Source organism: Macaca fascicularis, chromosome 6 (genome assembly GCF_037993035.2).
Source record: "Macaca fascicularis isolate 582-1 chromosome 6, T2T-MFA8v1.1".
In the NCBI taxonomy this organism is placed as follows: Eukaryota; Metazoa; Chordata; class Mammalia; order Primates; family Cercopithecidae; genus Macaca; species Macaca fascicularis.
This window is the reverse complement of record NC_088380.1, coordinates 186,415,206-186,430,345: the sequence shown is the minus strand read 5'-3', so window position 1 is coordinate 186,430,345 and position 15,140 is coordinate 186,415,206. Positions and strand designations below refer to the sequence as shown.

At 46.9% G+C, this 15,140-nt stretch overlaps 1 protein-coding gene across 16 annotated transcripts in view; it reads right to left on the bottom strand.

Annotated features, from left to right (window-relative positions):
- RUFY1 (RUN and FYVE domain containing 1) overlaps positions 1-15,140 on the bottom strand; it is a 65,920-nt gene that overhangs the window by 25,333 nt on the left and 25,447 nt on the right. For 9 of the 16 annotated variants that reach the window (XR_012414467.1, XM_045395053.2, XM_073994984.1 and 6 more), the window contains 4 exons: positions 12,317-12,382; positions 7,188-7,257; positions 3,456-3,557; positions 1,376-1,492 (listed from right to left, as the gene is read on the bottom strand). Coding sequence is in view for 14 of the 16 variants with exons in the window: in XM_045395053.2 (XP_045250988.2) it covers positions 1,376-1,492; positions 3,456-3,557; positions 7,188-7,257; positions 12,317-12,382 (355 nt within the window). In the remaining 2 variants the exon portion in view is untranslated. Of the gene's footprint in view, positions 1-1,375; positions 1,493-3,455; positions 3,558-6,490; positions 6,522-7,187; positions 7,258-12,316; positions 12,383-13,020; positions 13,651-14,987; positions 15,110-15,140 lie in introns of those variants that run through there. The other 7 variants (XR_012414466.1, XM_065547142.1, XM_065547144.1 and 4 more) reach the window with 3 other exon arrangements.

Below are 15,140 nucleotides of genomic sequence, written 5' to 3'. Positions count from 1 at the left end.
GTGACAGGGTGAGATTGTCTTAAAGAAAAAAACCAAACCAAACCAAAACAAACAAGGTGAGAGTAGGTTAGGGAGACTGAAAAGAGTCTGTCTGAGCAGGATTAGATGCTGTTTCCCCTGTTCCTCACTGTGCGGTTAAAGCTGGCTCCACATCAAGTCAACAGAAAGCTGGTCAGTGGCAGGATGAGCCTAGGTTCCAGCAACCATGTTTTCCATACCCACAGATCAGAATGCATGTTCTCAAAGAATATCTGTCTCGTCTGAGTGCTGGAAGGGATCTGATAGTGCAATGTTAGAATTTCTAGAATGATTTGCTAGTTTATAGCAACGAAAGTGCAACCATTTTGAAATGGTTCCGTCCTGACCCAGGACATGTCTCTTTGCATTCATGCAAAAAAGCAAAGAAATAAAGCAGGCACAAGAACAGCGTTTACAAGTAACCTGGTCACTGATGCACAGGTTGAGTGGAAATAAATAGGGCAGAGGTTATGACTGAGAGAATTGTATTGTCAAATAAACCATCAATCTGGTCTCATAGCAATCCCTGTAAAAGATTCATAAAATGGCTGGGCGCAGTGGCTCACACCTGTAATTCCAGCACTTTGGGAGGCCGAGGCAGGAGTTCAAGACCAGCCTGACCAAGATGGTGAAACCCCATTTCTACTAAAAATACAAAAAACTGGCCGGGCATGGTGGCTCAGGCCCGTAATCGCAGCACTTTGGGAGGCTGAGGCAGGAGGATCACAAAGCCAGGAGATGGAGAACATCTTGGCCAACATGGTGAAACCCCGTTACTACTAAAAATACAAATATTAGCCAGGCGTGGTAGCATGTGCCTGTAGTCCCAGCCACTCTGGAGGCCGAGGCAGGAGAATTGCTTGAACCTGGGAGGCGGAGGTTGCAGTGAGCCGAGATCGCGCCACTGCACTCTAACGTGGGCGAAAAGAGTGAAATTCTGTCTCAAAAAAAAAACCAAACACCAAAAAATTAGTTGGGCGTGGTGGTAGGCGCCTGCAATCCCAGCTACTCGGGAGGCTGAGGCAGAGAACTGCGTGAACCTAGGAGGCAGAGGTTGCAGTGGGCCGAGATTGTGCCACTGTACTCCAGCCTGGGAGACACAGTGAGACTCCGTCTTGAAAACAAACAAACAAACAAACAAACAAACAAAAATAAAGATTTATAAAATGGGAAAATATGTAAGTGACAATGCACAACTGAGTTGTAACCAAAGACTTAAAATAACTTTTTTTTAAATGAACAGCTTCTGACTTTCCATGAGCATCAGGACGGTTAAGCATGCCTGTGAGAAGTGTTGACAGAATTAACTTAGAGGGCTACTGGGAAACTCTAAAGACACTCAGTCTTGCACACTCACCAACCGGACTTTCTTCTCCTCTTTTAGCTGCTTCCACACATCACTATACATTTCATCCAGACCTTGTCGAGTTTGCTTGTAAGTGTCCAGCTCAACTTTGGTATCCTGTTTTGTTATCTGTATCAAACAAGGACACCAAAAGAGGAATTGTTTGCTTGTGGAAAGCAAGCTAATTATGAAGTACTTAAAAATATACCACAATTGTAAAAAATGTAAAGTAATTTTTATTTTTTAAGCAAGATAGAAAAAGGTAAAAATTTGGCCCGGCGCAGTGGCTCACGCCTGTAATCCCAGCACTGTGGGAGGCCGAGGTGGGCAGGTCACGAGCTCAGGAGATCGAGACCATCCTGGCTAACACAGTGAAACCCCGTCTCTACTAAAACTACAAAAAATTAGCATGGCATGGTAGTGGGTGCCTGCAGTCTCAGCTACTTGGGAGGCTGAGGCAGGAGAATGGCGTGAACCCGGGAGGCAGAGCTTGCAGTGAGCTGAGATTGTGCCACTGCATTCCAGACTGGGTGACAGAGTGAGACTCCTTCTCAAAAAAAAAAGAATGAGAGTTAAGTCCATAGATATTTGAAAAGTTAAGTTCATAGGCTGGGTGTGGTGGCTCATGCCTGTAATCCCAGCACTTTGGGAGGCTGAGGCGGGAGGATCATTTGAGGTCAGGAGTTTGACACAAGCCTGGCCAACATGGTGAAACCCCGTCTCTACTAAAAATATAAAAATTAGCTGGGCATGGTGACATGCACCTATAATTCCAGCTACTTGGGAGGCTGAGGCAGGAAAATCGCTTGAATCCGGGAGGTGGAGGTTGCAGTGAGCTGAGATTGCACCACTGCATTCCAGCCTGGGTGACAGAGAGCAAGACTCTGTTTCCAAAAAAAAAAGTGACTTTCATAAAGCAATTTAAATTCAGTTTTCTTTAAAACAGAACAAGACTTGGCCAGGTACAGTGGCTCATGCCTGTAATCCCAGCACTTTGGGAGGCCGAAGTGGGTGGATCATGAGGTCAGGAGATTGAGACTATCCTGGCTAACACGGTGAAACCCCGTCTCCACTAAAAATACCAAAAAAATTAGCTGGGCGTGGTGGCGGGCGCCTTTAGTTCCAGCTACTTGGGAGGCTGAGGCAGGAGAATGGCGTGAACCCGGGAGGCGGAGCTTGCAGTGAGCCGAGATCGCGCCACTTACTCCAGCCTGGGCAACAGAGCGAGACTCCGTCTCAAGAAAACAGCAGCAACAACAACAAAAAGTGCAACAAGACTTCATTAGCAGGAAAAGCCCTCATTCAGCCCATCATCCAGTACTTATGAACATGTTTTTAGCACTGAGTGAATTTATAAGTGAATCAGATATGGTCTTTTTTTTTTTTGAGATGGAGTCTCGCTCTGTTGCCCAGGCTGGAGTGCAGTGGCGCGATCTCGGCTCACTGCAAGCTCCGCCTCCCGGGTTCACACCATTCTCCTGCCTCAGCCTCCAGGGTAGCTGGGACTACAGGTGCCCGCCACCACACTTGGCTACCTTTTGTATTTTTAGTAGAGACGGGGTTTCACCGTGTTAGCCAGGATGGTCTCGATCTCCTGACCTCGTGATTCGCCCGCCTCGGCCTCCCAAAGTGCTGGGATTACAGGCGTGAGCCACCACGCCCGGCCCAGGTGTGGTTTCTACCCTTAAGTCATCATGTGACACAGTTGCAAGCCAACAATCCTACAAAACGTCAAATGGACTCTACCACGGAAGGGCACAAAGAGCAACGGGAATGAGGGAGGATGGCCCATGCCCGCCCACGGCCCCTGGGATGACATCATGGAGGACATGGCAGGTGAGTGGATGCTGAAGAACGAGTAGGAACTTTGGCATGCAAAGGCCCACAGGCCAGGCAGGGAGTCCCCATCCAAGTGATCCAGGTGGTCTTAGAGTGATGTGGGCAGGGAAGGTGGTGAGAGGCACTTTCTGACATCAAGCAAGGCACCTTTGCATTCTGAAGACGGGCTTGTTCTTAAGCTATGAGCTTGAGATTGACAACGGGTGTGTCTGAGGAAGGAACACGCTGCCCAGCTGTAAGGTCAATTTCTCACCTCTACACTCTTTTCACTTCTCTCTCGAATTAATTCATTTTGTTCTCTTAACTGTTGCTGTTCTTCTTGAAGTGAACAAATTCGGTCTGTTGCAGCTGAAAGCTGATTAAGGAAAATTTTTACAGTTCTTAACATCAAAATTCATCTTATTGTTCAAATTTAAAACATTAATTTGGCATCTTCACAGTTGACAATGTCACAGGTTTGATATTTTATTTCCTTGTTTTCAACAGGCAATAATACATGGTTCCAAATTCCAAAGACATGAAAACGTATGTAGTAAAATCTCTCCCCCGCCCTTGCCCCAGCCATCGCTGCCCGCTCCAGATTTTCTCCCTCTACAAAAATGATAGCATACTGCTTAATGTAGACAAAGATTTACAGACACAAAAAATTAGAAACAGCCTGAATGTTCACTATTAGGGAAATAGTTAAATCATAGCGGAAGCATAAAACAAATATGTAGTCAATAAAATGTTTACAAAAGCTTTTAATCACTTGAGAACATACTTAAGATATAATACTAATGGGAAAAAAGGTCATATGGTATGCTCTCACCTGTATTTAAAAAAAAATCAACTAGGTTAAAAATGCTTAAGATGGAGTGGCCGGGTACAGTGGCTCACACCTATAATTCCAGCACTTTGGCAGGCTGAGGCTTGAATCCAGGAGTTCGAGACCAGCCTGGGCAACATGGTGAAACCCCATCTCTACAAAAAACACAAAAATCAGCCAGGCGTGATGTCTCATGCCTGTAATCCCAGCTACATAGGAGGCTGAGGTGGGAGGATGGCTTGAGCCCAGGAGGCAGAGGTTGTAGTGAGCTGAGATCGTGCCACTGCACTCCAGCCTGGGTGACGGACAGAGCCAGAGCCTGTCTCAAAAAAGAAAAAAGAAAAGATGGGAACAACACATATCAAATAATAAAATGGTAAGAATAGCTGTCACTTAGTGAAGGGGTTACGGGCTTTTGTCCTGACTCTTCTTTCTTTCCAGTTTTTCAGGCTAATGATCAGTAAAAGTGTATTTCAATCACTAGAGGGAGGATTAAAGAATTTGCAGGGAGGAATAAAAAACAAATCATTGGAGATATGCCCGAGAGGACCTCTTCTTCCCCTGGAAGGACTTCTCACGGCTGAGGGAAAAGCATAGAGAAGCAGGATGCTGTCAGGGACCTGCCTAAGGAGAGGCTGTCTCAAGAGGCAAGGCAGATGAGTAAACACAGAAACCAGCCCCTCCTCATTCCAGCCTCATCACACAGCTTGCAGAGAGGAAGGTGCAGCTGGGGAGAAAGAAGCAAGATCTCCGTCCTTGGTGCTTGGCTGGCTTTCGGCATCATTCGCTAGTGGAGGGACTCGAAGCACTAACTCCTCACCTTCTCTGTCAACAGTGTCTAAAACTCCTGAGAATTACTCTTCACTTAGACTCAGAACCCAGCCTGGGGTTTCTACACATAACTGCTGTGCCCAAAAAAACAAACATCAAGGCTTCAAAGGGCGTGCTCAAAGGGAAGAAGCAGGCAAAAACCATAAGCTAATTCCCATTCTACTCTCTGGAGATGCAGAGAGCACACCCTGAAAAGGGCGATGCTTTTCACTAAGCACATTTCTTTGTTTTGTAATTGAGACAGGGTGTTACTCTGTCTCACTGCAGCCTCTAACTCCTAGGCTCAAGGGATCCTCTCACCTCAGCCTCCCGAGTAGCTGGGAGTACAGGTGTGTGTCACCACAGCTAATTTTTAAATTTTTTGTAGAGACAGAGTGTTGCCATGTTGCCCAGGCTGATCTCAAACTCCTGGGCTCAAGCAAGTCTTCTACCTTGGCCTCCCAAAGAGCTGGGATTTACAGGCATGAGCCACCACACCTGGCTGAAGCACATTTTCTATTACAATCATTTGCCTTTAAAGAAAACATAACCTGGCCGGGCGCGGTGGCTCACGCCTGTAATCCCAGCACTTTGGGAGGCCGAGGCAGGCAGATCACAAGGTCAGGAGATTGAGACCATCCTGGCTAACACGGTGAAACACCGTCTCTAATAAAAATACAAAAAAAAAAAAATTAGCTGAATGTGGTGGCGGGCGTCTGTAATCCCAGCTACTCAGGAGGCTGAGGCAGAATAATGTGAACCCGGGAGGCAGAGCTTGCAGTGAGCAGAGATCACGTCACTACTGTACTCCAGCCTGGGCAACAGAGCAAGACTCTGTCTCAAAAAAGGAGAAAAAAAAAAGAAAAAAAAGAAAACATAACCGAAGCTGGGCTCAGCGACTTACGTCTGTAATCCCAGCACTTTGGGAGGCCAAGGTGGGGGGTCACTTTAGCCTAGGAGTTTGAGACCAGCCTCGGCAACAAAGTGAGATCCTGTCTCTACAAAAAGTTAAAAAATGAGTCGGGTGTTGGTGGTGTGCACCTGTAGTGCCAGCTACTGGGAGGTTGAGGCAGGAGGGTCTCTTGAGCCCAGGAGTCTGAGGTTGCAGTAAGCGATGACTGCACCACTGCACTCCGGCCTGGGTGACAGGGTGAGACCCTGTCTGAAAAGCGGAAAACCCCACATAACTCTGTTTGGTTTCAAAAGCTGAATCGGACCTTCACCAAAGCACGCCACCTTGACTGAGAAGTAGTGAATCTGCTTGTCCTAAAATCAAACAACTCGAGTTCCCACGTGGCAAGCGTTGCCCTAAGCACATTACAAGATATTAGTCTTAATCTTTGCAACAGTACTGTAAAGTACGTATTATTACCTAACTTGGGGTGAGAAAACTGAGCTCAACAACCGACCTACCTAGCCTGAGGCTTGAAGGCCTGCCTACCAAGATGACTGTGCAGCCTCCAATCCTAAGTTCCATGAAGTTTCCCCCATGACACCCCCATCTAAGACGCTGTCTCGAATTTCCTTCTCCTCACACCAATCTGAGCTCCTTTCCTGAAAGGCTTTCAGGGCTGGCGCCTCAGGAGGGAGCAGTCGGCTTTAGGGAGCCTTACACGGGGTCCCTCGTTACAGAGGTGGGCTCTGAGGCTCTCCTTTCTGCTGTAACCCACCTCCATGCCGTGGAGGCGTTCCTTCTCAAGCCCCTCTCAGAGCCCTCGTCCTTCTAGGTGGGAGGCCTGGGCAGCCGGACACTGCTACCTGTGGGGAGCCTCAGAAGGGCTGAGCACCCCCCTCCTGCTAACAGGAGACAAGATGTGTCCACCAAGCAGACTGCCGGGCAGCTGGCAGCAAGCTCTCTTCCTCGGCTCAGCCCTCCTTTGTCCTGTCCTTTCATTCTCTCTTCCTAGTGAGAAAGCAGAGAAAGACCGCACTGTGGGGAGGCTGGTTGCATGCTCCTGAGGCCAAAGCAGAAGGGGTGGGCGAGGACACTTATTCCTTATGACAGAGTCTGTGCTTTCTGGGGCAGCAGGGAGGCACACGGCATCATAGGAAGGGAAGAAGAAGAGGAAGACACGGCTCTTCCGCCACAGAAGCTGGGCTTTTCCAAAGAGCAATTTCCTTCTATGGGATGACTTTGAGGTGATAAAATCTAAGTCACTTAGAACTGGCTTGTGATCAGCTGCAGTGTCTCACCGGGAGCCTCGGACATGGCAGAACACAGACATTCCCCTGTCCTACATGGGGCAACTGGAGGTCAGCAAGCCCCTTCCTACCAGCAAGAAGCTCTGCTTCCACAGACCGACTAGACCATTTCTCTAACCTTGGGCCATTCTGTTTTGTCTAAAAATTTCAATAAAACTTACAAACCTCTTCTTGAAGCTTTGAATTAGTCTTTTCCAAGCCATCTATCTTGGTTTGAAGATCCCCAACTGTGCAGCTGTAGAAAATAACAATATTAGGTAAACATAAACTTATAAAAGCTGACTGTTTTCTCAAACTGGAAACAGTTAAGAGAGATTCCTAGATTTCCTGTATGAAATGGAAAAGCAAAGGGTCTCCAATTAACTCAGAGAAGATGAGAATTCTAAATATACATTTGCGACATACTTTTCAATAAGTTTTATCCCTAAAATTTAACCTTTCTTGGCTGGGCGCGCTGACTCACGCCTGTAATCCCAGCACTTTGGGAGGCCAAGACGGGTGGATCACGAGGTCAGGAGATCGAGACCATCCTGGCTAACACGGTGAAACCCCGTCTCTACTAAAAATACAAAAAAATTAGCCGGGCGTGGTGGCGGGCACCTGTAGTCCCAGCTACTTGGGAGGCTGAGGCAGGAGAATGGCATGAACCCAGGAGGCGGAGCTTGTAGTGAGCTGAGATTTCACCACTGCACCCCAGCCTGGGTGACAGAGCGAGACTGTCTCAAAAAAAAAAAAAAAAAAAAAAGAAAAAAGAAAAAAAGAAAAATTTAATCTTTTTTTTTTTGAGGCGAAGTCTCACTCTGTCACCCAGGATAGGGTGCAGTGGAATGATCTTGGCTCACTGCAACCTCTGCCTCCCGGGTTCAAGCGATTCTCCAGCCTCAGCGTCCCGAATAGCCTAGACTACAGGTGTGTGCCACTGCACCCGGCTAATTTTTTTGTATTTTTAGTAGAGACGAGGTTTCACCATGTTGGCCAGGCTAGTCTCGAACTCCTAACCTCAGGTGAGGCTGCACACCTTGGCCTTCGAAAGTGCTGGGATTACAGGCATGAACCACTGTGACCAGCCTATTTTTTCTTTTAGTCATTTGGAAAGAGAATTTTTTTCTCCCAACACAAAAGGTGATAGAAACCAAAATATGTTGGCATTCATATACCTAAAGTAAAATTCATTAACACGGTATTAGTGTTTTTGGGTAGAAGGATCCAAGGTGTTATTTTTGTTTATTTGTTTTGTTTTTTGTTTTTTTTGAGAGAGTCTCGCTCTGTCGCCCAGGCTGGAGTGCAGTGGTGTGATCTCTGCTCACTGCAAGCTCCGCCTCCCGGGTTCATGCCATTCTCCTTCCTCAGCCTCCTGAGTAGTTGGGACTACAGGCACCCGCCACCATGCCCGGCTAATTTTTTGTGTTTTCACTAGAGACGGGGTTTCACCGTGTTAGGCAGGATGGTCTCGATCTCCTGACCTCGTGATCCACCCGCCTTGGCCTCCCAAAGTGCAGGGATCACAGGCGTGAGCCACCGCACCCGGCCCCAACGTGTTTTTAAATCCCTTTTACACCTTCTCCATTTAAAAAATACTCTTTAATAATATGTACTACTTTTTTTTGTTCTTTGTTTTTGAAACAGGGTCTTGCTCTGTTGCCCAGGCTGGAGTGCAGTGGTGTGATCGTGGCTCACTGCAGCCTCGACCTCCAAGGCTCATGATCCTCCCACCTTGGCCTCTCACCTTGCCACCAGGCCCAGCTAATATTTGTATTTTTTTTTTTTGTAGAGGTGGGGTTTCACTATGTTACCCAGGCTGATCTTGAACTCCTGGGCTCAGGTGATCTTCCTCCTGCCCCAGCCTCCCAACCTGCTGAGATTACAGGTGTGAGCTTCCACACCTGGCCTCTAAGCACTTTAAATGCATCAACTCATTTAATCTTCCCCACAATTCAATGAGGTAGATCCTATTGTCAGCCTATCTTACAGACAAGGCAGCCATAATTTTATATAAAAGAAATCACTCAAGTTCACATATCTACAAAGGGGTGCTGGCTTCTGAACCCAGGGAATCTGGCTCTAGAGCCTGCACTTCTGGGCAACAGGCCATGCTGCCAAACACCAGTCCCTGTTGCCAGTGAGTGGGGCACAAAGAAATAAACTTGGCAAGGCTGATGAACCAAGGCTTAGGAACCAGGGGGCAAATATAAAAATACAAAGACACAAAATGAAAAAGGGAAAAAAACCAAAAGATACAGAGGGAGTGAAAAGTTTTAAGAGTATACAATTGTCAATTCTGTGCCAACTTGATAATTCAGAAAATACCCCCAAATTTTATATTTTTCTTAAAAATATAAATGACCGGCCGGGCACGGTGGCTCACACCTGTAATCCCAGCACTTTGGGAAGCTGAGGTGGGCGGATCACGAGGTCAGGAGATCTAGACCATCCTGGCAAACACGGTGAAAGCCCATCTCTACTAAAAATACAAAAAATTAGCTGAGTGTGGTATCAGGTGCCTGAGTCCCAGCTACTCGGGAGGCTGAGGCAGGAGAATGGCGTGAACCCGGGAGGCGGAGCTTGCAGTGAGCCGAGATCGTGCCACTGCACTCCAGCCTGGGTGACAGAGCGAGACTCCATCTAAAAAAAAAATTTTATATATATATATATATATAATTTTTAAAAAAATATATTTTATATATTTATATATTTTTTTGATGAACTAACAACTAAGTAAAAACTGAAAAGCTAGCAATATATTGCCTCAAAAACGCTTTGAGCTTCATAAATTCTTTTTTTTTTTTTGAGATGGAGTCTCACTCTGTCACCCAGGATGGAGTGCAGTGGTGCAATCTCGGCTCACTACAACCTCTGCCTCCCAGGTTCAAGTGATTCTCCTGCCTCAGCCTCGAGTAGCTGGGACTACTGGTGCCCACCACCATGCCTGGCTAATTTTTGTATTTTTAGTAGAGATGGCCACCATGTTGGCCAGGTTGATCTTGAACTCCTGACCTCAGGTGATTCGCCTGCCTTGGCCTCCCAAAGTGCTGGGATTACAATCGCCTGGCTGCTTCATATTCGCAAGGGACAAATAATGCCCATGATCTAGAAGCCAGCTGTTCACAGGCATGAGGAAAAGCTCACTAATTCATTTTGCAACACTATATACCCCTGACATGAGGGCAGAGAAAGAAAACTATGAAATTCCCAGCAAGTCAGGTTACATTTTTTTTTTTATTTGAGATGGAGTTTCGCTCTTGTTGCCTAGGCTGAATGCAATGGTGCAGTCTCAGCTCACCGCAACCTCCGTCTCCTGGGTCAAGTGATTCTCCTGCCTCAGCCTCCTGAGTAACTAGGATTACAGGCGTGTGCTACCACGCCTGCCTAATTTTGTATTTTTAGTAGAGATGGGGTTTCTCCATGTTGGTCTCGGCCTCCCAAAGTGTTGGGATTACAGGTGTAAGCCACCGCACCCAGCCAGGTTACATATGAAAAGGATAATTGAATTATTAAAACTATATCCTGGCTGGGCAAGGTGGCTCATGCCTATAACCCAGCAGTTGGGAGGCTAACCAGGGAGGATCGCTTGAGGCCAAGAGTTTGAGACCACCTTGGGCAACAAGGTGAGACCCTGTCTCTACAAAAAATACAAAAAATCAGCCAGGTGTAGTGGTACATGCCTATGGTTCCTGCTACTTGGGAGGTTGAGGTGGGCAAATCACCTGAGCCCCGGGAGGTGGAGGCTGCAGCGAGCCATGATTATACTACTGCACTCCAGCCTGGGTGACAGAGTAAGATCTTGTCTCAAATAATCCTAATAAAAATAATATGATCAATCCCAGCACTTTGGGAGGCCGAGGCGGGCGGATTATGAGGTCAGGAGATCGAGACCATCCTGGCTAACACGGTGAAACCCCATCTCTACTAAAAATACAAAAAATTAGCTGGGCGTGGTGGCGGCTCCTGTAGTCCCAGCTACTGGGAGGCTGAGGCAGGAGAATGGCGTGAACCCGGGAGGCGGAGCTTGCAGTGAGCCAAGATCGCGCCAGTGCACTCAAGCCTGGGCGACAAAGCGAGACTCTGCCTCAAAAAAAAAAAAAAAAAAAAAAAAAAACACCACATATGATCAAGTGGTGTTTACCCCTGTGACACAGGAATGGTCCAGTATGAAGAAGTCTATGAATAAAATATATCACATCAGTAGACTAAAGGATAAAAACCATGATTATTTTAATGGACACTAAAAGGCATTTGATAAAATTCAATATCTATTTCTTATAAATACTCTCAATAAACTAGGAATTGATCAAAAAACTTTCAAAAAATAGCCAACATCACAGTTAAGAAGAGCCGCAGGCTGGGTGTGGTGGCTCACGCCTGTAATTCTAGCACTTTGGGTGGCTGAGGTGGGAGGATTGCTTGAGCCCAGGTGAGACCAGTCTGGGTAACATGGCAAAGCGCTGTCTCTATAAAAAACACAGAAACTAGCCAGGAGGGGTGGCGTGCGCTTGTAGTCCCAGCTACTTAGGAGGCTGAGGTGGGAGAATCAATTGCCCGAGCCTGGGAATTCGAGGCTCCAGTGAGCCGAGATCACGCCGCTATACTTCAGCCTGGGCAACAGAGTGAGACCCTGTCAAAAAAAAAAAAAAAAAGAAAAGTGAAAAAAGCCCCAGAGCGGTATGTCCCTGACTACACCGGGAGGAACATGCCAGCTTCTTCACCTGGCTTTTGGGGCCAGAGAGGCTGCCCTGTGGAGAACTGTAATGCGCAATGTACCCTCTAACGTGTCTCTCCACATTCCCCACGGATACCTCCAAGGATTAGTGTTTCATGAAACACATCCACAGAGCTCCAGCAAAAAAAAAAAAAAAAAAAAAAAAAAAAAATCAAGATAAAGATGCTTGTGATCACTAGTACATTGCTCTGGAGGGCCTAGCCCAGTGGTTTTCAACTCTCTTTCCCGGCCTAATGCACTGGGTGCTGTGTGCTGATTCCAGCAGCAACAGTGCTTGCCATGAAGGCATTTCCAGCCACGTGGCTGTGGGGCGAGGAGTGGAGAGGCAAGGTTTAATGTAGTTACTTCTCTGTATTATATAACTGCAGAAAGCAGAGAATAAAGATTTCCCAAGAGTTTATCAAGAAGAAATCATACTTCTCCAGTTTGTACAAATAAATGTTGCCTGAATGATGACCCTTTTGTCTTGGTTTGGAAACAAGCTATTTGTAAGTATGTGGCAACTCAAAGAAGTTCCATGAAACAATGACAGTATACCACGCATGTAACTGTCACACTGAAAAAAAAGGAGTCTTACCTCAAGTGCCGGTTAAGTTCTTCCACATAATTTTTTTGATCAAGGACATCAGTAATTCTTTCATGCCTTTTAAAAGGAGCATAAAAAGGGAGAACTTTTTTTATTAATGATTAATACTTTGTAACTGTTCCCCAACCTTCCAATCACCTTGTGGAAGTACCAACGTCTTCAAGAAACCAAGAGACAGCCAAAGCTTAGTAACATCCACAGTCCTAGAGTACAGAGAGCAAAGCTGGCCTGGGGCACAGTAGCCAGCGTCTCCAAGGCCAGGCTGCCAGGGGAGTGGGCTCCCTGCAGACCAAGGTTTCAGGATCAGCAAGCAAGGTGAAAATACCAACCTGCCACATGCAAATGGCTTTGACACAACCCTTATTACACTGAAGGAAAGGAGCCCATGGGACTTACAAACAAAAGAACTGTCCAGGCACGGTGGCTGGGAGGCCGAGGGGGGTAGATCATGAAGTCAGGAGATCGAGACCATCCTAGCTAACACAGTGAAACCCCATCTCTACTAAAAATACAAAAAATTAGCCAGCGTGGTGGCATGTGCCTGTAGTCCCAGCTACTCGGGAGGCCGAGGCAGGAGAACTGCTTGAACCTGGGAGGTGGAGGTTGTAGTGAGTCGAGATCGCACCACTGCCCTCCAGCCTGGGCAACAAGAACGAAACTCTGTCTCAAAAAAAAAAAAAAAAAAAAGGAATATATTTTGTTCCTTTGAAGTATTTGGCCTAATATGAAATAAAATAATATATTTTGTTTAAATTTCAAGTGGGTGAGCCCTTGTACTTAGGATGCATGAAGCTTTAGTGTGGTTCCTGCTGGTCCATTCTTTGGTAAGGTGCACTGCCAGGCACTGAGACCGCGAGAGTCCTCGGGAAGACATGGAAGGGCAGGTAACATACGTACGAGGTGAAATATTCAAACGCAATCGCAGGGTTTACAGTGAAAAACCCCTCCCATGCCTGCCTCCACAGGCAACCACTACTATAAGGTTGATATGCCACTCTAGAAATGTTCCATGAATACATATGGAAGTAAAACATACGTACATACATGCTTTTTTATTATAACGTAAATGGGGCCAGGCGCAGTGGCTCATGCCTGTAATCCCAGCACTTTGGGAGGCTGAGGCGGGCGGATCATCTGAGGTCGGAAGTTCGAGACCAGCCTGACCAACATGGAGAAACCCCATGTTTACTAAAAATACAAAATTAGCCTTGCATGGTGGCACATGCCTGTAATCCCAGCTACTCAGGAAGGTTGAGGCAGGAGAATCGCTTGAACACGGGAGGTGGAGGTCGCGGTGAGCCAAGATCGTGCCACCACACTCTAGCCTGGTCAACAAGAGCGAAACTCAGTCTCAAAAAAAAAAATATCTATCTATCTATATATATATAAATGGCAGTATGTTATGCATAGTTGTTATTATTATTATTTTTTCTCCTGGGTAACTTATTTTAAAAGAATACCCTTGTTAACAAGGGTGAGGGAGAGCTTCATAATGGCATGAAAAGACATCTAGGCCCAGCGTGGTGGCTCACACCTGTAATCCCAGCACTTTAGGAGGCCAAGGCAGGCGGACCACCTGAGGCCAGGAGTTCGAGACCAGCCTGGCCAACATGGGGAAACCCCGTCTCTACTAAAAATACAAAAAAAATTAGCCGGGCGTGATGGTGAATGCCTATAATCCCAGCTACTCGGAAGGCCGAGGCGGAAGAATAGCTTGAACCAGGGAGGCGGAGGTTATAGTGAGCCGAGATTGCACCACTGCACTCCAGCCTGGGTGACAGAGCGAGACTCCATCTCAAACAAAACAAAACAAAACAAAACAAAAATCTAAAACACTATGATTAAAGAACAAGTCCAAGGGCAACTTATATAATACTATCCCATTTATATCTGAACAAATGGTAAAGCAAAATACGCGACCAACAAACAAATACCTGCAAGGCATTAAACAGTCTTCCTCTGAGGGGAAGAATGGGATTGACATGGAGGCAAGGGGACATTGTGAATGGGGAAATTTCACCTGTACACTCTATTCTTCTGCAGAGCCAAATTCCTTAAACAATGAGAATAATGCATTGCTTCTGTACTTAAAAATAACTAAACAAAATCTAAAATCTCAAAGCAAAAACAAGAAAAGTGTTCTTTGCCAATTTTTTTTTTTTTTTTTTTTTTTCCTGCAGAGAAGAGCCTCATTACCCGTTCTGCAGGCGGGGACCACCACCCAGGGTGCGCACCTCCAACCCCAGCGCTCCTACCGCCTCGGCCGGCCGCACTGCCAGTGTGGAGAGAGGCCACACCTAACCTGCCCACCCCACCCCCACTGGGCCCAACCACGCAGTCCGACCCGGATTCTTCGGCCGAAGTTCCCCACCCCCACCCTCCCCTCCTGCCCCACCATTCCTGGCTTCGGGGCCTCCGCTAGTCTTCGGCAATTTCCGTCTGGAGACCTGGCGCTCGCCCAGGCCGGAAGACCTGCCTTTGCCAGAATTTTATTAAAAATGTGATGTAGCTGGGCGCGGTGGCTTATGCCTGTAATCCCAGCACTTTGGGAGGCCGAGGTGGGCAGATCACGAGGTCAGGAGTTCGAGACCAGCCTGGCCAATACGGTGAAACCCCGTCTCTACTAAAAATACAAAAATTAGCCGGGCGTGGTGGCACGCACCTGTAGTCCCAGCTACTCAGGAGGCTGAGGCAGGAGAATCGCTTGAACCCCGGAGGCGGAGGTTGCGCTGAGCCGAGATCGTGCCACTGGACTCTAGCCTGGGCGACAGAGCCAGACTCCGTCTCAAAAAAAAAAAAAAAAAAAAAAAAAAAA